The 24057-nt window shown below is 30.4% G+C and overlaps 2 protein-coding genes across 2 annotated transcripts; both read left to right on the top strand.

Annotated features, from left to right (window-relative positions):
• Positions 1–9489: 9489 nt before the first annotated feature.
• LOC103495236 (abscisic acid 8'-hydroxylase 4) lies at positions 9490–12436 on the top strand. The gene is made up of 9 exons (XM_008456725.3): positions 9490–9906; positions 10020–10344; positions 10568–10717; positions 10811–11059; positions 11215–11304; positions 11386–11464; positions 11571–11677; positions 11773–11891; positions 12027–12436. The coding sequence occupies exons 1-9, from the start codon at positions 9689–9691 to the stop codon at positions 12130–12132; spliced, it is 1443 nt and encodes a 480-aa protein (XP_008454947.2). The 5' UTR covers positions 9490–9688; the 3' UTR covers positions 12133–12436.
• Positions 12437–15737: 3301 nt separating this feature from the next.
• LOC103495235 (ceramide synthase LOH2) lies at positions 15738–20938 on the top strand. The gene is made up of 6 exons (XM_008456724.3): positions 15738–16111; positions 17974–18182; positions 18497–18652; positions 19641–19826; positions 19919–20097; positions 20546–20938. The coding sequence occupies exons 1-6, from the start codon at positions 15992–15994 to the stop codon at positions 20563–20565; spliced, it is 870 nt and encodes a 289-aa protein (XP_008454946.2). The 5' UTR covers positions 15738–15991; the 3' UTR covers positions 20566–20938.
• The last annotated feature ends 3119 nt before the right edge of the window (positions 20939–24057 follow it).

Here is a 24057-nt window from a genome sequence, read left to right as displayed (position 1 = left end):
TTTGAAAATTATTGGGTTTTGACATTCTTTAATTTGGTCCTACCAAAATCTCTTATTCCAAATATTATTATTATTGGTTTGTTCTTTCAACTCAACAATGATGGGTAAAGTGATTACGATTTGGTATCTTATTTTATGGGCACTACCCTCTAGCCTGCCCTTAGGGCTACACACCTTTATTATAACTTCCTCTTTTTATTCTACAAATTAGGTTTTTAAAAAAAAAAACTTACAATAATAGAACCTTTTCTACATAAATATTATAATTTTAATAAATAATAACATAAATAAGGTTGAAACTTGACAAAAAATAGGTTGCAAAATCGTAGACCTATTCACACTTTCTTTGTATATGTGGTCCGAGCCCTTGACTTTTAGTACCAGATGACCACCATGTATGTCAATCAATTCGTGTGCAACTGCAGGTTTTGCCATGTGCAGAATCGGAACTTGTGAAGTCCACAAGCTCGTGGTCTATAAAACTAACAGCTGCCCCAATCGCCATTTTCTTCTTCATTTGAAACCCTCATGTCCATTGCCCATCGGTTCTTCAACGTACCTCCACTGTCAACCATCCACAATATTGTCTTGTCACCCTGTGCAACCACCACCACTCTTGTCGTCCATTGTCAATTGTCGTTAACCCCCCGGTCTATTGTTAGTAGTTTTTTCTTTAAATTATTAACCCTTAGCTTGATGTTTAGATATGTAAATATATGTAATTTGTTTTTGACTATATTCATGTTTTAACCAAAATTTCTCAAATTTTGGTTTCAAGTGTTTTTTTTTTTAAACTGGTTATTTTTCAGTCTCGTTTTCTAAAAATGCATTTTGAAAAGTTACCAAACACCTCACAACCTTTTGAAACGATCTAAACATTTTAAAAAGGTAATCCAAACACACTTTAAGTTAGAGACAAAATTCAAAACTCAACTACACTATAAATAACATTATGAATTGTTTTTCTTTAGAAAAAAAAAGAAAGAAAAGGGGGAAAAAGGAAGATAAAAAAAAAGAGAGAAAAGAGAAATATGGAAGAAAGGAGGCAGCCCAAAACAAACCCATCCATTCTTATTCATCGAAGAATGTTTTTTGTTTTATTATTAATTTGTTTAGGGAATGGGCTCTAAAATTGATATCCATTCCCCCACCCCCACCCCCTTCCGCCGACCTTTTTGGGTATTCTATCTCTCTTTTACAAATTCCACCTTTTCAAATAACCAAAACAATTATACACTTCTCTTTTTCTTTCTTCTTCTCCACAGTCGTTCATTGTGTTTCTATTTATTGCTTTCTTTAATTTTTTTTCTATTATCTTTCTGCTCATTCCTACCATAAAATTGGAAGGTTTTGTCCCAACGCGACGATCGAGAGAGAAAGAGAAAGATGGGGGTTGTTGGGGTAGAGGAGGAGGGAGGAGGTTTTAAAAGTAGATTAAGCTCACAAACCTACAAAAATGGAAGGTTTGGTTTGGGTTCTTAGAATGTGAGAGTGATCAGTTTATTGGGATTTGCATATTTACCACTTCACTTTTCAACTTGGGGGTTGGACGGTTTGTCCTCTTGATCGATCACACCTATCAATAAAAAAGAAAACATCTTAACAAGTGTCCACTTTTTACCATTACAAGTTGAAACTCCAGCCATTTTTAAATTATAAATCTAACTCATCTTTCTTACTAATTAACAATTTCACATGTGGATTTGGATACAAAATATTCACGATTGGATAGATTAACTTATAGTTATATACACACACACACACACATATATATATATATATATTTGTGTATTATATTTTTCCATCTCAATAGCTATATTATATTTTGTGTATTTATGAGAAGATGAAAATGTGAAAATGAAATTGATCTTAAGATAGCAATCATGTAGTCCTCCTGAAGTGAATTTGGTTGAAAATGATTCATGTGGTCAATTCGTAAAAGTACAAAAACAAAGGAACCAAAAAAAAGAAAATAAAAACTAAACCAATCATTTTCTTGAAATAAAATTGATGTTATTTAATTAGAACTATTTAAATTTTAGTTTTTGCATGTAAACAAATTGTTTAAAATTCCATTAAAAAAAATTGAAACTTATAAATACTTCTAGAATATAAGAACCGATAAATTATCGACCATATGTCTTTGCTTTTCTAAACAAAAAAAGACTTTAAAAGTTGCATCAATCTCTAGATCGAAACTTTTGGATTTCCTTGCTATGTATGGATTTTTTGGATTCCAAAATTGAAGAACATTCTAATTTTACTTTTTTTACTTTTTTTCTTTTTTGCCATATATTTCACTTTTTTTTTATAATTGTTGTTTTAGTTTTTAGAAAGATATTAATATTCAAATAAAAATTTTTAAATTAATAGATATTGTATTGTTGAAAAAAACAACAACAAAATAATAGAATTATATTAGTTAAAAGATAAACTTAAAATTAAAACATTTTTTCTAATAGAAATTGTATGAAACAAAATTATTAGAGTATTATCGGATATCTTCTAAAACATTTCTACATAAATAAATATGGTTTGACGTTTATAAAATAAAATTTAAATTTAACCAGGATATAATCGTGTCCTAATTATTAAAATAATTTTAATATGTATTATAATAAATCCTTTAAAAAATTATATGTCAAACTCGTCTTTAAGTTGTGGAAATTACGGTAACAACACATGGTATTTTGAGACCGATTGAAAACCCTCATTTTAGGTATAACTAAACCACAAGTCAATTACATTCTTCTAAGTATGCGAATCAATCGCTTTACTATTTGTTAGGATTCAATCATGTTGAATATGATCAATAAGTTTGATGTAATTCTTTTGATGTGGAGGAGTATACTTTCTTAGTCGATATCATGTTTCAAACGGGCTAAATTCCAGAAAGTGTCTATTAGTTCATGTCATTTGTGAGTTAAATAAGACAACTCATACTTTTACTTGTCGAAATTTTTGTAAAATTTTATGGATTTCAAAATTTTTGGATTGATTATTATATAATTGTAAGACGTATTGAATTTATTAGAAAAAGAACAAAACTTATTCACATGTACGACAATAATCTTCTGACTTTCATTAATTTATATATATTAATTTCAAAAACATTAATTATCGTTTCAAATATCAATAGACGATCTTCTACTCCTTAATTTTGAAAAAAAAAGAAATACTTATTTTCCCAACCTCATGATAGGTGTATTTTATTACAAAAGGTATTTTCAACGTTTAAATAAAAAAATGTTAGTAAAAAAGCAGTGGACAAATAAAATTTGTGTACGTAATAAAGAATCATTTTCGGAAGCTTGTTATATTTTAATTTATTATACTTTCGATTGTTCAATTTGATAAAATATTTAAATTCATTTTTTAGAAACTTTGAGTTATTAAATGTAAATAATTTGTCAAATTTTCTATATTTGAAAAAACCCGAATCGTAATATTTTAAGATAAGTATTAAAAAAGAAAAAAGAAAAAAAGAGAGAATGAAGCCCTAGAGAAATTACAAAAGGAAACACAAAAACAGGAAAGTTAGTAGAGAGTAGTACAATGAAAGAGCATAAACATATGGAATGGGACCCAAGAGATGTTTCAATCGGACGGTCACTGTTGGTGGGTTTCTGGTGTGCTGTCCCACAGAGTAACCAGCCCCTTCTTCAACCACCCACATCACGACACGTGTCTGCTCCAGCTACGAGCGATAGTGACCAAAGGAATAGCTGACGTGAAACAGAGAAAAATAATAATAATAATAATAATAAAAAGGTAGTGGGGTCCAGAATCGAGAAGGTTCCACGTGGTGGTTTCTCCGTAGGTTGGGGCACCGACGTGGACCCACAAAAGAGGGGGAGCTGACGTTGGCTTTACCATGGGGATCTTTTAAATCAGGGGGATCACAACGGGGCGTCCAGATTACAACTTTGTGAGCCCTAATGCACCGCCGCTCTTGTTTTGGGTCCCATTCCACGTGACCTCACCCATTCTTCCAACTATATTTGGCTCCAACTTCTCCCGACCTTCGCATCTCCGATATTGAAAATCTTACGTTCAAACAAAAAATTCAAAGTTTTTCGAAATGCATATGATATCATATCGAGAGAACTTAGTTTTGTTTGAGATTTAAGCTAATATCGAAAAGATTTGAGAGAACCATTGATTTCGAGTTGTAAACTCTAAATGTTACTTCTCATCGTGAATTCTTTTGTGATTTCTATGTTTTTAATTTCTCTTGTCTTTCCTTTTTCTTTTTGTTATCTACTTGCTAAAAATATATTTTGGGTTGTATTTTTTTTTTAAATTGGCTATGCATTCTTAAGAAGCATGAACAAGGACATGGAACATAAGAACAAAAACGATAAATGACTAGAAGATACACTATTTTCTTAAATTATTCTTTAGAATATGTAAATTTAACAAAAAAAAAAATAGATATTTTAAACTCTAAACCCTAAAATAAAATAATAAGACATGTGTGTGTCTGACACATGTTTATAAAAGAATCCATGTTCGACACCAATACTACCTTTAATACGAAGTGTTTGTACATCGTAAGTGAAATTTAAGAAATATGAAAATCATAAGAAAAAATTGGATGAAGAAAATGATTAAATAAGAAAACCAAGGATTATCCAACATGATTTAAACATTTAAGTTTTGAGATGCATTAATTTTTTAAAAAGAAAAAAAAGGTTTAGAGATTTATTAAATATCTCTCAAAATTCAGCAACCACACATACAATAAATATTCAAGATTACAGAAATCGTAATTTATATATTTATAGAAATAATAGTTACTTATAATAAATAATTTGTGGTTCAATGAGTAACTTATATTATAATCTCATACATCATTTTACTATTTTATTTTAGTTCAATAGTGATAGAAAATGGAGGATCAAATTACATACCGACCCATTAACAAATTTAAGCAATAGAACAAAACATATAAAATCTATTATCCAAAATTAGAAATAAATGATCACGTTTGGTACGAAATCTCTAGAAACAACTCAACTAAATTAAATAGATATCAATTTCATTGTTTACCTAAACAATAATTTAGGGTATTAATTTGAAAAGGAAAAAAAAACAAAGGTAAAGACTTTAAACAAACAAAAAAGAAAAAAAATTTGACTTACCTATATAGTGCAAGTTTAGGAAGAATTACAAAGAATAGTCTATTAAGCTATATTACACATTATTAACTTGTTAGTTTAAATATACAATAATATTTTCACGTAATTATTAAGATTTTTATATGTTGTTTTTAGTGTTGGGATCTTGTGGATTGTTTTTCTTAGAACTTTTTCTTTCTTATTTTTGTGTGGTGTGTTGGTTCTTTATTTAGGTTCGTTATTGTATTTTTTTCGGGTAAATATATATATATATATACAATCTAACTAAAAACAAAATAATACTTAATAATTGAATATAATATGAGAATTAGAGACGCCTTGATTGCTAACAATCAAGTTATTGTATGCTAAAATTTAAATTAGGTTACTTTTGAGTAATTAAACATAATCAAGTTCTTGGTGGATTATAGAATATCCAACTTCATATTTTTATAAATGTGACTAATGATGGTTGGACTTACAATACATATATACATATAAATCAATTTTTTACCCTAAACTTGTCATGTGTTTATGAAAAGTTATCCTAAAATTTTAAATTCATCAAAGTGCACCCCAAAATGAGTGTTGCAATCCTAACCTAAACTTAAGAATTAATATAATATAGTCATTCCCACCATCCTAATAAGCTTTAATTAAGAAGAACTATTCTCATATGCCCTCACTCAATTATAAAACATGTAATTGGTACAAAATTGATATAAGATTTCAAAGAAACACGATGATAGCTAAAGCCAATATTGATCAAAACCAGTGCATTAATCAAACTTAAATTTACATAAAACTTGATATATCATTGAAGTTAATGGTAAATTAGTGGAAATTGAATAAAGGGGTAGAAATCATAATATTTAAGCAAGCCTAAACCACAATGGGATAAAATATAAAGTTTGTGGTCTTTTCACTTTTGGGTCTATCATCAGACTAACAAAACCTTTTGTAAATAATTCTAAATATTGGTGATAAGCTAGTTTTTGATATTTTAAATCTAGTTGCTATATTTTTCAAGAGTGTTATAAAAAGGGTAGATTTTGATATATATATATATATATATATATATGCATGTCACATTGTTCTAGAATTAACCAAAGAAAATGAAGTTATCCAAAAAAAGGAAAAACAGTAAAAATGAAGAGGAAAGAAAGCATTTAGTGTGAAAAAAGAAAATGATGTAGCAATCAACCTAACATTTTGAGCAATAAATGCAAAGGGTGGCATGGTATAGGTTGTCTGCTTATATTCCATTTCCTCCCTCCTTTGGGCAAAGGACATGAGAAAATGTCCCATTTCAAATTTTGATCACCCATTGTTTTCCTTTTCTTCCATGTGCAAAATTTACTCACACTTCACTCCTTACTCTAAACTCATTCTCATTTCGATTAGATATTTCTATCTCGATACTCGATTACAAGAGTAACCATTCAACATACAAAAGTTGTTGTAATACCTCTGTTGTTCGAGAGACTTCTCTTTTCTATTTCTATGTGCTATATGTTCCTCTTTCTCTTTTAATACTTTCCTTTTTCGGTTAAATCTTGTATCTATCAATCTAAGTTCTCTTTTTAGCGTCGTTTTCATGTAATTTTTAAATTTGTGTTGAAGTGACAAAATATTCTTTATGATCATACCATCCAATGATTTAATAATTCTAACTATTTTCGTCAAAATGAGCTTAAGTTAAATCATAATTGATATGATTTTCTACGATCTAGAGATTATATTATATTGAAGGATCGATTTTATATTATTTTTTATACTAATTTTTAATTCAATTTGGAATATGTTTTAAATATATTAAAAATAAAAGCTATTTATTTTAAAATATAACAAAATTTACAAACATATATAAAAATATAACAAAAGTTTAACTTATGTGCGTCCCAGAATATTATTTATATAATCAATATCTAAACATCAATCATCACTGTTGTAAACAATATCAAGTAAAGATTTCAATTCTTACACATCATTCATCGATCTATCATGTCGATTTCCCGTTAATTTATTTTAACGAAAATATATTTTAAACCATATTTAATTTTAATTTAACAAACAAACAAAATCATGGTGTCCTAACACACACATTATTTTCAAATAGAGTCCACGCAATTGAGAGGCTTTAGGAAGAATAAGCATCATAACAATTTTCAAATAAACAAGTCATCAAATTCAAAATTAGTTGCTACCAATTTTCTATTTGTAGCATTATATATGTGGAAATAAAATTTATTTAAATTTAGGCTATATGTTTTTCCTTTCCTTCTCCATTATTTCATGTTTGAGTTCAAAAATGAAGTTAATAGTTAGCTAAATATTGAAATAAGCATTTGATGGAATTGCCCAATTGAGAAAGTAGGAATAATATGTTATCCTCTCACTGAAATTATATATATATAAACAGGGATTACGTACTAAATAAGAATGTTTTAAATATATAACCTTTTCATAATATTCTATTTTCATACGTACCCACACAATAATAATATATATAATCTTACTTGATCTTCTTTCCTTATTGACCCATAATGAGCTAGCATGCAACCACCAATACCATCGTCACCATGTATCCATTAGCTATGGCTGCCACCAACTTTATGAGACACAATTTGGGATCAAAATCCAACGGATAAAAACAAGATCTCTCTCTTGATATATGGAGCCCAAATCTTCTCGTTTCACCTTCAAACCGATAACAACATGTACCATCTTTAGTATTCTTATTATTATCATATAAAACACAAAATTAATTGGATGAGTTCCATGAAATTAAACCTTTCTAATTGAATCATAATTAAATAATCATCCATCTAATAAATCAAATCGCTTGAATAATGCGTTAAAAGTATGTTATCTAACACTCTAACGATCCAAGCACAAGATTTCGTTGACTATGTGTTGACACGTCTAAAATTCTATTTTAAACATTTTTTGATTTTATCTATGTATTTTTGGTATTGATTCATTTTAGTGTTTATAATTTCTAATTTAATTCATTTCGGTAGGAGTTTTTCAAAATAAAAACACCAAAAATGAATGAAGAAAGTAATATTTAAAACCCCTTGGGAAAAGTGCTGTGGACATCCCCATTGAATTTGGGAATTGGATTCTCAACGTTTGGACGGCATTCATGTTTCCCTTTGGACAATCTACATTCATCCATTTCTCTCTTTCATAAAATCTTTTTTCTTTTTTCTTTTTTTTTTTTCTTTTTCATATATATTATATTTATAAGAGCTTTTATGTTAAATTTATTGTCTTATTAAGTCGGCCCCACGTTATAGTATAGAAAGGATCTCATATTTCTATCCAACCAAGAATTTTCTCGAAAATATATATATATATATATATATAAATCTCTTTTTCAACTTTGTCAAAATTTGAACATATATCATTTTCTTGATTTTTCTAGATTATATAATATATAATCATTAAATATGGGAAACTATTTGTTTTCCTTAATGCCAAATGTGATCAAATTGAATTCCATCTTCATCAATGGGTTAATATTGTTAATAATAATAATAATAATAATAATAATAATAATAATAATAATAATAATAAAAGTTGTGTCATTTTCTAACCTCAAATCACTATCATCTTTCAATTAAATAAGAAACTAAGTTATTAAGACAAGTAAACAAATAAAGATTAGTTCTTTCTAAAAAAAATGTATGATATTTACATTTCAAATATTTCTTCCCTACTAAACTTTTTGCTTGTCAACTTTATCATAGTTTAATTAACTATGGATTGGTAGAAGAGAAATCTCCGTTTTTATTTTTTTGAAGAACAAGCTAATGATTTAAGAGTAAATATACATTTGAGAAAAAAAATTGTGACAATTATGTCATTTGGTGAATGACACTGAAAAACTATCGTTAAATCTTTGAAATACCAATTTTTATGTTTTTCTCTAAAAAAAATTCTTTTTTAAGTTTTATGATTTTTTTTTTTTTTGTCGGTCCTGACGATACTCTTGTATCATAGAAATTCATGTTTGTGTTGTTTTGATGATTGAATAAGATTTTGAGATTATCTGATTCAAACTCTACATTGACCACTTATTTAAAATAATATCATACAACCTTCTCGAGAATTAGAGTTGTACTCTATCTATTACTACATCTACGTCGAAAAGTTGACCATATAAAGAGAGAGGAGTATATATACACATATAACTTCTAAAATAGTTAATTGCAAAATCTAGCACAAAAACATTTGGCAGATTTTGTCTTCTAAAAAAACCAAAAAAAAAAACCTTCAAATTTTGTCTCTTCCTATATCCTTCTCCCTCTTCTATTTTCCTTCTATTTAAACCCTCAATCCCTCAACTCATTCCCCTCACTCTCATTTCACAACACTCAAACAAAACTCCCAAGTTTTTCCACATCCCCAAAAAAAAAAAAAAAAAAAAAAACACCACTTTACACTCACTCCTTTCATTATTATTATTATTACTTCTTTTTCATTCTTTTCTTTCTTAGATTTTTCCTCAAAAACCACAAATTCTAAAAAGAGAAACAGAGAGAGATTGCTGCATTTTCTTAATGGAAGCTCTCTCTGTTCCTCTTTACATAACAATATTATTCCTTTTTCTTTTCACTTTCTTTTCCATTTCATTTCTTAAAAGATCAAGAAATGAAAACTCTAAATCCCAAAATTCTCTTAAGCTTCCTCCTGGTTCCATGGGATTACCTTGGATTGGTGAAACTTTGCAACTCTATTCTCAAGATCCCAATATCTTTTTCTCACAGAAACAGAGAAGGTTCCTTTAGAACAAAAATTCAAACTTTTTATAAAAAACTTTATCCCAAAAAGAGAAAAAAAAAAAGAAAAAAAGAAGGAAATTTCTAATTGGGTTTCTGTTTTTGGTGACAGATATGGTGAAATTTTTAAGACCAATATTTTGGGATGTCCTTGTGTCATGTTGGCAAGCGCAGCCGCAGCACGGTTTGTTTTGGTGACAAACGCCCATTTATTCCGACCGACTTACCCGAAAAGTAAAGAGACGATGATCGGACCGGCGGCGCTTTTCTTTCACCAAGGAAATTACCATTCTAACCTCAGGAAGCTTGTTCTTAACTCTCTGTCTCTTGAACGTCTCAGAACTCTTGTTCCTTCTATAGAAGCCGCCGCCATTTCCGCCACCGATTCTTGGGCCGCCGCCGGCCACGTCATCAACACCTTCCGTGAAATGAAAAAGGTCCGTTCTCTATTTTTCAACACACAACAAAATGGAATATAAAAAGATATTCTATAGAAACAGAGAGTTTCTTGGAATGATTTTTGTTAATATAAAGTATATTCTCCACTGAAGTTATAAGTTTGAATTCTCACTCTCTCTGCACATTACATTGTTGAAAACTACACAATAGACAAAAGCTAAAGAAATATATTTTATGTGTGTATGTGTTTGGTATGAACAGTATTCATTCGAGGTGGGAATTATAGCAGTGTTTGGAAAGCTAGAAAATGAGTACAAAGAGAAGCTAAAACAAAAGTATTGCATATTAGACAAAGGCTACAATTGTTTTCCCACCAGATTACCAGGAACAGCATATTCAAAAGCATTATCAGTAAGATTTTAAACCATCTCCTATAATTAATCTTCTCCCAAATTTTCCCCATATTGTTTTTCGATTTTATTAATTTTCTTCTTTTTCTTTTAGGCAAGGAAGAAGCTTAGGGAGATTCTGGGAGAGATAATAATGGAAAGAAGAGAAAAAAGAGTAACAGAGAGAGATTTCGTTGGTCATCTTTTGAACTATAGAGATGAAAATGGTGAAAGTTTAAGTGAAGATCAAATCGCTGACAATATCATCGGAGTTCTATTCGCCGCCCAAGACACCACCGCCACTGTCCTCACTTGGATCCTTAAATATCTTCACGACAACTTCAAACTTTTCGAGGCTGTTAAGGTATATAACCATTTTTCTCCATTTTCAATATTCCAATAATTTCAAACTTGTTGCCATTTAATCCTTGGTGGAAAATATATTATAGCATGGAACATAAAATTTGGACAAAACCAAGTGCATGCTCATTTTAATGATGTTTTTGGTGAATTTTTCAGGCAGAGCAGATGGAAATTTATAGAAGAAATGGAGAAGGAAAGATGCCTCTGTCTTGGGGTCAGATTAAGGACATGCCCTTCACTCATAGGGTATGTTTCATTTTTGTCATCCATTTTTCTCCTCACACTTTAAAAGAAAACTAAAAGCATGTGATGATGATTATTTTTCAGGTTGTATTAGAGAGCTTGAGGATGGCTAGCATCATATCCTTCACTTTTAGGGAGGCAGTGGTTGATGTAGAATATAAAGGTATATACCATGGTTCTTTTGGTCAATCTCACACTTTCTTTTCTTAATTAATGACAATATCAACATATAAGGGGTTGAATAAAGAAATAATTAATCATGTTTATAGGGTACCTTATCCCAAAGGGTTGGAAGGTGATGCCTTTATTCAGGAATATTCATCACAACCATGAGTACTTCCCTGACCCTCATATATTTGATCCCTCTAGATTTGAGGTAAGCTTTGAATTAATATTCATATTTTTATTCTCTTTTATGGTTGTAAGCAATAAGCTAAGTTTTGATAATACTGTCAATTGGTTATGTCTTAGGTGGCTCCAAGGCCCAATACATTCATGCCATTTGGCAATGGAGTACATTCTTGCCCTGGAAATGAACTTGCCAAGCTGGAGATCCTCATATTGCTTCATCACCTCATTACCAAATTTAGGTAACTAACTTCAAGTAATTCAAACCCCAAAAAAGATTACAAATATATTTTCTTTTCCCTATTTGTTGTTGTTTTGTTATTAATAATAAAAAAGAAGAGGAATTAATTAATTAAGAAATTGTGTTACGTTTGTAGGTGGGAAGTAGAGGGATCACAAAGTGGGGTTGAATATGGGCCATTCCCGATGCCTCTCCAAGGCCTACCCTCCAGATTTTTCAAACAGACAACAACCAACCGATAGCCTTTCATTTCATTATTATTCATATAATAAAAATCCATATCATTTTATTTTTCTAAATCTTCCAACCAATTATTATATTATGATTCTGCCCTAGCTTCTTCACCTAAACCCTCTTTCTTTTTACCCCTCTTATCAATGCTTGTATTGATTTTTATTTCGAGTATTGAGAAAGAAAGGGATGTATTTTCTTATTTGTTGTCTCTTATCATCGGGAGTCTTTTGCTTATTGTGTATTATTCTATTATCATGTAACACTCTAGTTCATATGAGATAATTAAATGGAGAAGAAATTACTTTTTGATTACTTTGGAGTAATATATTGTTTATATATATACCTCTCTCCATTCTTTTTGTTTGTTGATGTAATTCTTAAAATATATATACATTAGAAAATAGAAATGAAACAAAAAGAAGAAAATAGAACGCCACTAAAGTTTCACCTTTTACTCCATATTTTGTAACGAATAAAAGTTGTTGCACAAAACGTTGTTGAATCTTAATCAGAGAAAGATTGCGATAAGTGTACCGTATTATAATATATAGTTGAAGTTTTAAACTATTTTAAGTCAAACACGTAGCTACTCTTATTACCTAAAGTGTTTTACTATTTTCTCGCCTCATTTGTATCCTACGTTAAAATAAATCACCCTAAAACTATAGACTATTAATTATAATCCAATAATAATAATAATAAAAAAAAAGTAGTTTGCTCCTCAATTATAACTATTATAACCCACGTATCATTATAACCATTTAATCATAATAACCAACTCAACATTCTAAACCGTAGATCTCTTAAGTAACTTTTAATTTAACACTTAATAGATTCATGTCAACTTTGACAATTTAATAACGTAACAACATGAATATCTTTATCGTCCAAAAATAAAACTAACCACGTACATAGATTTATTAAAAACAAAAATAAATAGTTTTCTTTCGGATGAAGTGATCTAAACATTTATCTCATAAAGGTTATTGAATGGGTGTAACATCAAATTATTTAATTTGTTAATGTCGAAGTAGATATTTTTATTCACACAACTCATTGAAATTATGGGGAGTGTGGTTTTGGAGAGGAACCAATCACAAGAATGGACTCTTAAGGAACTTTGGCCAAAAATAAAGCACATCCTTTTCTGACGTGGATATATCTTCCATGTAGGTTCCACCAATTATGGTCCTCCAAGCGCCACGTGGCAACGTCCCATTTGACGATTTACTTTACTAACAAGAGACACAACTCACTTTCATCAAATTTTGCATGTCCATGTTTGTGTTTTTTTTTGACATTGGTGTAAGGAACCTAATCGAAAATTCTAATATATGTTTGATTGATTTGAGTCCACCATCGGGGTGGTTTGGTTTTTGTAACCACATATATTAGTTCAAACTAATCCAATTGATTCTTTCATTTTAACCCAAATCGATATATGAATGTTTAATATATAAATAAATAAATAAAATTTCATTATATATGTTAGGTTACAAAATCCTTTGTAATATCTTCATTGTATTAATACAACATATGTAAATTAGACTATCTATAGTAGTACTAAAACAAAGATTTTAGTAATAGTAGTGAATATTTACTTTAGGAGTAGTGTTCCTTCTTCATTTTTTAATCAATAAATAGATAAGAAATGAGAATCACTTAAAGTAAAATTATAAGTGAATATTAGATGTGACGGAACACTAGTTAATCAGTTGTGTCTACTACAAAATTACTAATAATATTTCATCTAATTATGTAGATGACTTTAGTGGAGGTCATATTAATATATATATATATATATATATACACACATATTAATGCATCAAAATGTAACTTGCTAGGTTGGCAAATTTGATATATCGTAATTGAATTAATTAGGAGTTGACTAATATAGCTAAGTTTGATCTCATGCCTTAGTGGACCTCTTCAGTGTTGAAAAAGAACTGTTATGTAATAGTTTAACATTGCAACTAAAAATCGAGTGAACATAATAAAGAAGGAAAAGATAGAGGGAGTGGAAATCCTATAAACAAATTAGGGTAAAATCTTCCGGTTAAGATAATTCCACTATATAATATATGAGTTACAAACTTTTTTTTTATATATAGAAGACTACTTTTCTATTTTATCTCACACTTTGCTCACAAATCGGAGATTTTGAGATGTTAGACAACTAGGATTCCCTCTTCAAATTACTTTACCATTAATCAAATCTTAAAATTTTCTTGTTCAACGTGAAAGATTACCCAAAATTATCTATGGAAAAACTTGTTAGGATAATAAAATAACTTCTGGAAGATTCTTATATAATACTTCTTTTAACATTTTAAGTTTGTTTCTTTCTCCCTGCTTTAGTGTGATGTTAATTATGATGTGTTTGATTGAGTTCTAGTGGGCTCACCCTCCTTAAGTGGGCTTTGTCTCTTTTGAGTCAAGTTTGGTTGACTCCTACTGGGCTTGCTCTCCTCAAGTCCATTTATAGGTCTTGGTCTCAACTCGTTGATCTTTCCTTCAAATGTTTTGTTTCACTCCCATAATTCATAATTCATAATTATATCGTTGTATTTTTTCCATATTTATAAATATATTTATAAAAATGTTGCTTTATACTTAATAATTATTAATAAAATTGTTACAAAAAATAACCCATCAAAAACTTTTTTTTTTTTTTTTTTTTGTTTTGGTTTTGTCTGACATTAAAAGTTTTATATGGGTGCAAATTGTCTTAGGTTATGCCTGTGAAACATCGGCGTCCGACCACATGTTTTGTTCCTGTCTTGCCACGTGTCCCATCTTGGAAGGATGGAAGAAGTTTAGGAGAACAAATTTTGTTAGTTTATTTGTGTGTGTGTGTGTATATACATATTATATCCATTTCCCTTCACTTTTAATTTGTGTTTTTTTAAACAACTTTTTCAAGTATTAATCACTTTTAACTTTTTAAATAATCTAATTTCTTAGACATTTTTCAAAATAAATAAATAACTTTTTCCAATTTAAAATCTTCTAACAAGCTAAAATAAACCAATAGATGAAAGTAATATTTACAAAAGCAAATAACTATCTATCAAACATATAAGTCAATAAGCTATTTAATTATATGTCCCTACCATAAACTTCACAGTATTCCGCTAAAAAATTGACACAATCGTCACGTGATCGTAAATGAGCTAATAGTAATACATCACAATCATAAAGTAATACATTTAGGACAACGGTTATCCAATCAATTATCGCAATAACCTTTTTAAGTTAAGTAACTAGGTACCATCACATTTATCATAGCAACTCAGACTATGTCAACAGAAATGTGATTCAAGGGTAATAGATCAATAAATTTATTTTAAAAGGTTTGTAAGTATTAGTGTGAAAGAAAAATTATATTATGAGTATGAAAGGTGGATACGAAAGAGTAGGACACGTGGGTAGTTGATGAGGTGAAATAATAATCCAACTCAGCAATCTAAAAAAAAGAATTTGAATTTAGAAAAGCCGGTAAGACGTGGAAGCCGAGTGAAGGCAGCCAAGCCGAGCTGAGTGAAGCAGTGAAGAAGGCTCATCCAAAATCGAATATCATTCCGAGGAAAATTAATATATATATTAAAAAAGAAAAAAGAAAAAAAGAAAAAAGAAAAAAGAAAGCAGAAGGAGATCTCAACCTCCACTTCCTGCTTATTCTCTTCTCTTCATTCCATTCCTCCTCCCCCTCCCCTTTTCCTTCTTTCTCAAATTTCTCTGCCTGCCTTTTTCACTCTCACTTCTCTCCAATTTTTAGGGCAAACTTAGATCTCTTCCCACCACCAACTCCCTCATTTCACCTTCTCTTTTCATGCTTCTCCTTTAAAAATTTTCTGCCTTCTTTCAATGGACGTCTCGATATGGACCCACACTTCCCCTCCCCACCTTTTACATTTCTTCATCGCCCTCCACTTCTCCTTTGCCTTCTTTGCCGCCAGGTTCTTACTCGACAGATTCATTTTTCGTGTGAGTTTCTTTTTTTTTTTTTTCTTTTTCTTTTATTCATTTTCGTTCCGATTGTTATGTTTCAATTTATCTACTTTACTGTTTCTTGTTCATGTTGATGAATTGTTTTGTGGGATGCTGGAAATGTGAAGAATTTAACACCACATGGAATTAATTATTAAATCTCTCTGGTTCTCCTACTTGCCTTTCTCTTTCTTTTCCATGCGGTACATGACCAACGTTGTACTCCATTTTTTTTTTTTTTTATCTAAAAGCTTGGTGATTTTCGAATGCTACTTCTCTGCTCAACTTCATTGGTGTTGGTGGTGTGTTGTTTTTATCCTTTACTTACTTTGGTCCTCTTAGTATAGAGCATCTACTATCTTGGTGACTTGGCCTGACGTGAAATATATACAATATGAATCGGGCTTTCGTGCCTCTGTTATTTTCAATGAAGATGTCTTAGAAGTTTAGTTGGTCATCATGATGAAATTTTAGAAATTTTACCTTCTTCCTGCTAGCTAAGTTTCAGACGATATTCAATTCAAACACAAAAATGAATGCAATACAAAAATATTTTTCGGTGGCTTTTTTTTTTGGGCATTGGAAGAACTGAAATTTAGACATCAGGAAAAGTAGCTAAAGGGAAACGTTGAAGTGGTTATACTCCAAACCTCATCCCACCTATGACACTTGTCCTTAAAAGATCATCCTCCAGAAAAAGTGGAGTTGAATAGGATTTCCTGCCATGCCACATCTCATTAGAACTATAATCTAGCCTAAGTGATGGTTGAAAAGGGAAACGCCAGATAAATTATTCAAATCCTTGTTAGCCTCCTTATAAAGATTTGATTGCAACTATGGTTAAAGAAAAATGGTAGAGGTCGAGCTCTAGGTAGTGTCAACAGTGATGATTCTCTCACCTTTTACTGTATTCTCACTGTTCAACTCATGGGAAAAGATAAATGCATTAGATGGAAAACAGATTAAAATAGGCTGACCAGTAAATTGTTGAAATTTTGATCCCACTCTATTGTTGCCATGTTGATAATTGCGACGAGCAAGTGAACAGCTTCTTGTTCTTGAGTGTCTCTTCTTCTACTTAAAGAATACAAAGTCCACACTTCATTATCTCCTAATTTATGATTGAGATGACAGTATCTTTAATTCGTAATTGTCTTAATCAGGGTGAAGCTTCATGCTTTGTGCGCTGCTGTATGGATTAACTCAAATAATAAAATCAACTGGATTATAAATGTAATTAAGCTAAAGAACCATTCTAGTTTTCATTTAGTTAGGGGTGTTGGGAGGAATTGGGGGTGCGTTTAGCTCCATTCCTTGTTCTGCCAAAGGAGATTTTAAACCTAATATCGATCCCACGAGTTATTAATTTTTCAATTCCACAACTTATTAACTCCTTATACTGCGGGTGCACAATTAAATAACTCCTCAAACCAAAAAAACTACACTCCTTTCTCCTAACACTCCCTTCGTATTTAAATTTGGAAAAATGTAAAACATGTTTGGTTGACATTTGAAATTCACATTGTTATTCACTTATTCCTATCCGAAAAAAAATTTGCATTGTTGTTTACCTAACATTTTTTCAGTTAAAAGTAAAAAATGTGACTGGAAAAACTGTTGCACACCATAGAGCTTTTCTCCTGAGATTGTTTGCCAAAGCATTTTGTAACTATGGGTTATCATTTTTTTAGTCACTGCCATTTTTTTTGTAACTATGTAATTCTCTAAACTTTGTAGGTTACTTCTTTATCAACCTTTTTCTACTTGGTTCTTTTGCATTCTCAACAAAATTTCCCTGTTATTTATTAAGAACGGGAAACAATGACGTTATCCTGCATTTTTATTTGTTCTGTTTTCAGAGGTTTGCCATTTGGCTGTTGAGCAAAGGAGCTGCTCCACTGAAACTTGATGAGGCTACCCAGTCAAAGGTTGTAAAGTGTTCAGAATCAATGTGGAAACTAGCATACTATGGCACCGTTGAAATATGCATTCTAAAAATTGCTTACAATGAACCATGGTTTAGAGATTCAAATCAATACTTCAAAGGCTGGCCAAATCAGGAGTTGCAGTGAGTAGTTTACCTGCTTTGTTGTTAATTTAATATATGAACTTCATCTTTTCATCAACTAGCAGATCTAACTTGCTGTATGTATTGATATTGATAGAAATGCATGCTTGAAGTTGGTCGCTGTCTTTCTCTATCTAGATCACTTTGTCTTTCCTTTCTTCATTAGTGCTATTGGGCTCTTTCCTCCATTCTTGTTCTTCCTTATTATGGAAACTTCAATACTAGGAAGTTGAACTTCTTACTTCTAACTTTAGCATAAATGAATTAAAGATTTTAGTTGTTTATGAACTCATCCATTTCACTTCTTTTTGCAGACTTCCTCTAAAATTGCTCTATATGTGCCAATGTGGGTTCTACTTATATAGCATTGCTGCACTTCTTATATGGGAGACTCGGAGAAAGGATTTTTCCGTCATGATGTCCCATCATGTAATTACTGTCATCTTGATCGGATACTCATACATAACGAGGTATTATGATAATTGTTTTCTTCGAGTTCAAATGCTTAGTAGTGTTTACTAATAACTAGACATATGCTGGTGGCATTTCACAGATTGGGAAAATTGTGCCAGAGGCTGTTTCCCATTATGCTTTTATGGGCCTTGTTATGTTGTTGCTAGGCTGCTTTTTTCACCATTTTCTTGTCTTACGATGTTCTGCATTACTATGGTTATTTAGCTCAAGGCAATGAGTGCATATTCTGTTATTGAAATATTGAAATGTGCTTTTTGCATGATGACACTCTAGCCGTGCATCATTAAATATAAAATTAGAGCATGATATGAGAAGGAGAGGTATTCAAGTTTAAAAATCTTATATTTAGTTAAAAAAGTTGTTTGGTTCTGATAAAGTTTTTTCGTTTTTCTATCTAAACTAGACACAACTAAACGGCTTTTCATATTTCTACACAAATTTTGATAAGGTATGTTTGTTCCTTATTTTCTAGATTTTGAATGTAGACCTGATGGTAGTTACTATACTAATAACCTTATTAACACGTGCATATTGATATCAACTATAATGTTAGTGTTTAGTGTCATGAATGATATCGAGAGTTGTGCGAATATGAAATTCGTTTAGAGTTGGTCGTCTTTTTTTAATTATTGGTTCTTTTATAAACTCTACCTGGATGGAAAGAAATGCGAAGACTTGGTCATCAGAACAGAAATCTTTAGATGTGTTTTTGGGAGAATGTACACACCTCTTATAGCCTTAATTTGGGGATCCATGAGTTACTTTTTTATACTTATTTGCATAACTTCATGTTTGTGTAAGAGCGGTGAAAATTTTGTTTTAAAGCCTCTTCTGAACCTTTTTTTTATAGGCTATTTTTGGGTGTGTTTAGCCAAAAAATTGCTGGACTATTCATTGTTTCTCAGCATTTCTTATGATGGAAGTCTATACCTGATTATAATAATTGATAGCATTTTAAATCAGAATTTTTTTTCGACTTTGCAGATTTTTCCAGATTGGATCGGTTATTCTTGCGCTACATGATGCAAGTGATGTGTTCATGGAAGCTGCCAAGGTTTTTAAATATTCTGAGAAAGAACTTGGAGCAAGTGTTTTCTTTGGATTTTTTGCTATTTCATGGCTCGTATTGCGGCTTATTTTCTTCCCATTCTGGGTTATAAAAGCAACAAGGTTTGTGCTCCTAATGTTTGATTTATCTTTAATGATTAGTCTCAATACTTGCTCTTTTGCCTGTATCTGATTTTGTGATTGATACTTCTCAGCTATGATCTCTGTGAGTACTTGAAGCTTTCAGATGTGAATTCCAGATTAATATACTATGTTTTCAACACGATGTTGTTGATGTTGCTTGTGTTCCACATATACTGGTGGTTACTCATATGCTCTATGATCAGTAGACAGCTGAAAAATAGGGGAAAAGTTGGAGAGGATATAAGATCTGGTATGTAACTTTACAGATGTACTTCAAAGTTATCGTTGATCAATTAAAAAAAGGGGAATCCTCCCACAAATCCCGTCTGAGAATCTCTTAGATTAATGTAGGATAATTTCCTACAAGTTATTGGTACCTATTGTGTTATTCATCTAATTTCATTTTTCATACATGGAAAGAGTTTCAGCATGATTCATATCAACCTCACTTAAAAGCGGTTGAAGGGAAAACCCTTAAAAAAGGCTCACTTTATGGCAAAAAGAAGCACATTATGTATATGTCATCTAACATCGTAGCAAATACTATGATTAATTCTAAAAGTAGTTTTACATCAAGAAAGATGTCTTTGCAGAACACAATGAATGCATACTAAATGGTTTTCTCATTTTCTTTATTAAAATGGGTAATGCCATGGTTTTAACTAATATTGAAATATTCTCTTGTATTTTCTTTACAGATTCTGAGGATGAGGATTAGAAGAAAGATGTGTTGAAAGAGTACTTTTTGGTCTCAATATTGATTATATAGCTGTGGGGTAATTACTTTTGTATTTCTTGTCTACTACATTGGTTCAGCGGGTTAAAGAAGTTACTTTAATTTTCTCGCTTCGCTTCCATTTTTAGTGGTTAGGGATACAGATGTATGTCCATTGAGCATATCACTTCTTCGTATATTTGGTTTATAAATAGGAGATTGGCGCATCCATAGTTACTTTCCAAGATTATCCTTTGTTTAAGGACCCTCCTCTTCAGTCTTCTGTGGGGTGGGGTGGGGAGTTGGGAGAGTTGAGGGGAGAAGAAAAACATGAGATTCAGAAATGAAAACAGAGAGTTTGTTGCATTATGTAGCACCTTTTTGCTTCTTTGGTTTCTTCTTAGGAGATTTTTGAGGTTTTGCAATAAGCAATTCACATTAGGTCAGGATTTCCGTTGAATATATAACATATTCTTCTGAACAGTAATTTAAAAGAAGGTGCCTTCATAATGAACATCTTGTTTGTTTGTGTACTGCAAATATGTGTTGGGGACAATCTTCAAAAGGAAAAAAAGAACCGAATGTATGACATTTTTTTTAGCCTACTACCAAGTAAATTAGTTGTTCTTTTAAGGCAAATTGTTATTATTGTTCGATTTGGACTTTCTACTGCCCTCAACTCCTTGGACTCTTAATGAGGTATAAAATTGTATTTTAGTAGTTGGACCCACAAATCAAATTCATTGGGCTAAACAAAGAAATAATGTTCACAACTCCACCTCTACTGCCCTCAACTCCTTGGACTCTTGATTTCTTGGTTGTGTTTAAGTTGGACTTTTGTTGGTTAAATTCACTATGTCTATTGAGTAATTGGATGGGAGACGATAAATCAGTGACATTACAATATACATCATTCTAAGCTCTCTGTGTGTTTGAGAATCTGAGATGTTGATGTTTATTTACCTCGTGTGGATCCTTCCCGATTGGCTAATTGGGGATTGGAATCACATCATGTAATTTGAATGGTAGACTCTGATATTGCAACATTTGAATTTCGATTTTAGAAACTAGGTAATTGAGTATATTCATTATTATCTTCTGGAATAAAATGGCATTGCTTTTATCAGGAGATATTAAAGTTTTTTTTTTTCTTTATAAAAAAGTTTTGAAAAATGACCCTTTTAATATAGAAAAGTTTAATTGGTGAAGGGTAATTTTTAAAATTGTTGAAAAAACATGAAGAAAAAAAATGTGGAATTTTTGTAGTGAGAAATCCGATTGATCTCCGTGGAGAACTCCTATAGGAAATTGGCAAATGACGCCTTTCCTGTCTAATGAACATTGTGCTTTCTAGTCATGTTTCTCTATTTTAGTCATGTTTCTCTATTTTGTCGATGTAAGAGAGTATATTGTTTGGACACTTTCATCAAACTTTTAGGTTTTAAGAAATCAAACTCATGAGTTTTGAATATGTTTTTTCTATTAACCTCTTAGATTTTAGAGAAAAATTTCCTTCATCTTCTACTTTTCATTAATAGTGGTCGATAACTGTTAGCAACATTGGTCGGCTTCATGATTAATCATCAACAATCCATCGACTTGATTGTTGGTGATTGATTGTCTTGACCATTGACGACCAATCACCTTGACTATTGGCAATTGTTGACACCATTATGGTCGACAAGCAAATGTCTTGATCATCGACAACCAACTGTTGATCGTTGTGCCTATTAACATGCAATTAGTAGTGATGATAAACGATCAAATGCCATACCTTTAATAATTGATTGTCATGACGATCAACAACAAACCAATTGTCAATGATCATTGATCGTCTTCACCATTAATGGACAATCGTCTTTATCATTGGTGATCAACCCATCAATGATCAATTTTCTTTACCAACAACCCAACTATTGTTGCTAACCAACCAACAACCTCCAACGAATTCCTTTATAGTAACTTAAAATTAATAAAAAAAGAACACTTTTGATATATAACAAATGAAACAAAACTTTTACGTAAAAACACTATTGAAAAATGATATGTTAAATATATAGTATATTTTCAAAAAGTTTGTTTTTATCAAAAGTATTTAAAGGGCAACACTACTTTTTTTTTTTTTTTTACAAATATATCAAAGTTTCATAGATTTACCCCATAATATTTTGTTTTGCTTTTCTTTGTATTATGCTAACTTCCCTGTCTTTAGTTTGATAGAATTTAGCTATATTTGAAAATTTTAAAAATTTTAGTTGTATTTAATATATTATTCTAAATCATAAAGAATTTGTATTAGACATTGCTTCAAATGATGTTAACGGCACCTTTAGAAAATTTTCAAATGTAACAAAATAAACCAAAATATTTATAAATTACAGAAAAATTTCACATTACATTGATAATAGACACTAATAGATATTGATATACATCGGATAAGCTTTTATTAAAAAAATTTACACTCCTTACTTATAGTGATACCTAAAATTTAATACAGATATTATTAATTTTTTAAAAAATGAACTAAAAAGTGGAAAAGAAAAGGAAGAAAAAAAAAGGTAGAATAGTGGGGTTCCACTTAAGTTAGTTGAAGTATAATTTAACTAAAATGACTAAAAAGTGCAAAAGAAAATGGAAAAAAAAAAAAGGTGAAATTGTGGGGTTGCACTGAAATTTCTAAAAGTTTTGGTGCCCAAGAAAAAAAAAAGAAAAAGTTTAGAAAAAGAATGTTTATGTTAATTACTAATTTGGTAGGTAAAATATTTGGGACATTAATTAAAATGACAAAAATGGAAAGGTTTCTAAGAATGAGTCATTGCCTTTTTGTGGTTTCACAACACACAAACACACAAACACACACACACACGGACTCTACACTTCTCTTTTCCCTTTTTTGGCCATTTCCCATGTGGTTCCTCCTCTGACTCTAATTAAATCAACATTAATCTTTCTACATTTCTTCTAAATCTTGGGGATACTTTAGTCAAAAGCACTACTCATGTGTTTGGTTGTTATAATTATAATATATATCCAACTATATTCATTTCAATACTAATCAATTCTCTTCTCAACTTTGTAACTTATTATCGTTTTTATTATTTTTCTATTCATATTAAAATAGTATAAAACTCTAAATACAAACCATTACTATCCCCTTAATCACTTTGTTAATTGTTGTTATACTTTATTCATAGTTGAGTTGAATTATGACTATGTTTTCAAGTTTGAATTACGTAGAATTGCGATAATTTTCCATAGTTTAGTTGTTAAGAAATTATGGTTGTTTTTCTAAGTCTTCAAACGATAGGAAAGTTATAACGACAACGTTTAATAAACATTTTTCGTTGTTTAACATTAAGAGTACAAAACATTGCTTCTTCTGTACATAGTTTTTTTCTTCTCTATCTTTATTATCTTTAAAACCAAAATTTGAAGATTAGAAAAGAATAAATTTTAAAAAAATTGGTTTTGTTTTTAAAAATTTGCACAGAATTT

This window comes from Cucumis melo, chromosome 1, assembly GCF_025177605.1.
Source record: "Cucumis melo cultivar AY chromosome 1, USDA_Cmelo_AY_1.0, whole genome shotgun sequence".
NCBI classification, from domain to species: Eukaryota; Viridiplantae; Streptophyta; class Magnoliopsida; order Cucurbitales; family Cucurbitaceae; genus Cucumis; species Cucumis melo.
Note: the sequence above shows the minus strand (reverse complement) of the source record. Positions and strands in the feature narration are given on the sequence as shown.

Bases quoted from the DNA above. Each gene is read 5' to 3' on its own strand.
- LOC103495236 (XM_008456725.3), top strand. From the start codon at position 9,689: ATGGAAGCTCTCTCTGTTCCTCTTTACATAACAATATTATTCCTTTTT. The intron at 9,907-10,019 runs GTTCCTTTAGAA...TTTTGGTGACAG, and splicing joins TTCTCACAGAAACAGAGAAG to ATATGGTGAAATTTTTAAGA. The intron at 11,305-11,385 runs GTATGTTTCATT...ATTATTTTTCAG, and splicing joins ACATGCCCTTCACTCATAGG to GTTGTATTAGAGAGCTTGAG.
- LOC103495235 (XM_008456724.3), top strand. From the start codon at position 15,992: ATGGACGTCTCGATATGGACCCACACTTCCCCTCCCCACCTTTTACAT. The intron at 16,112-17,973 runs GTGAGTTTCTTT...TTCTGTTTTCAG, and splicing joins TCGACAGATTCATTTTTCGT to AGGTTTGCCATTTGGCTGTT. The intron at 18,653-19,640 runs GTATTATGATAA...TCGACTTTGCAG, and splicing joins GGATACTCATACATAACGAG to ATTTTTCCAGATTGGATCGG.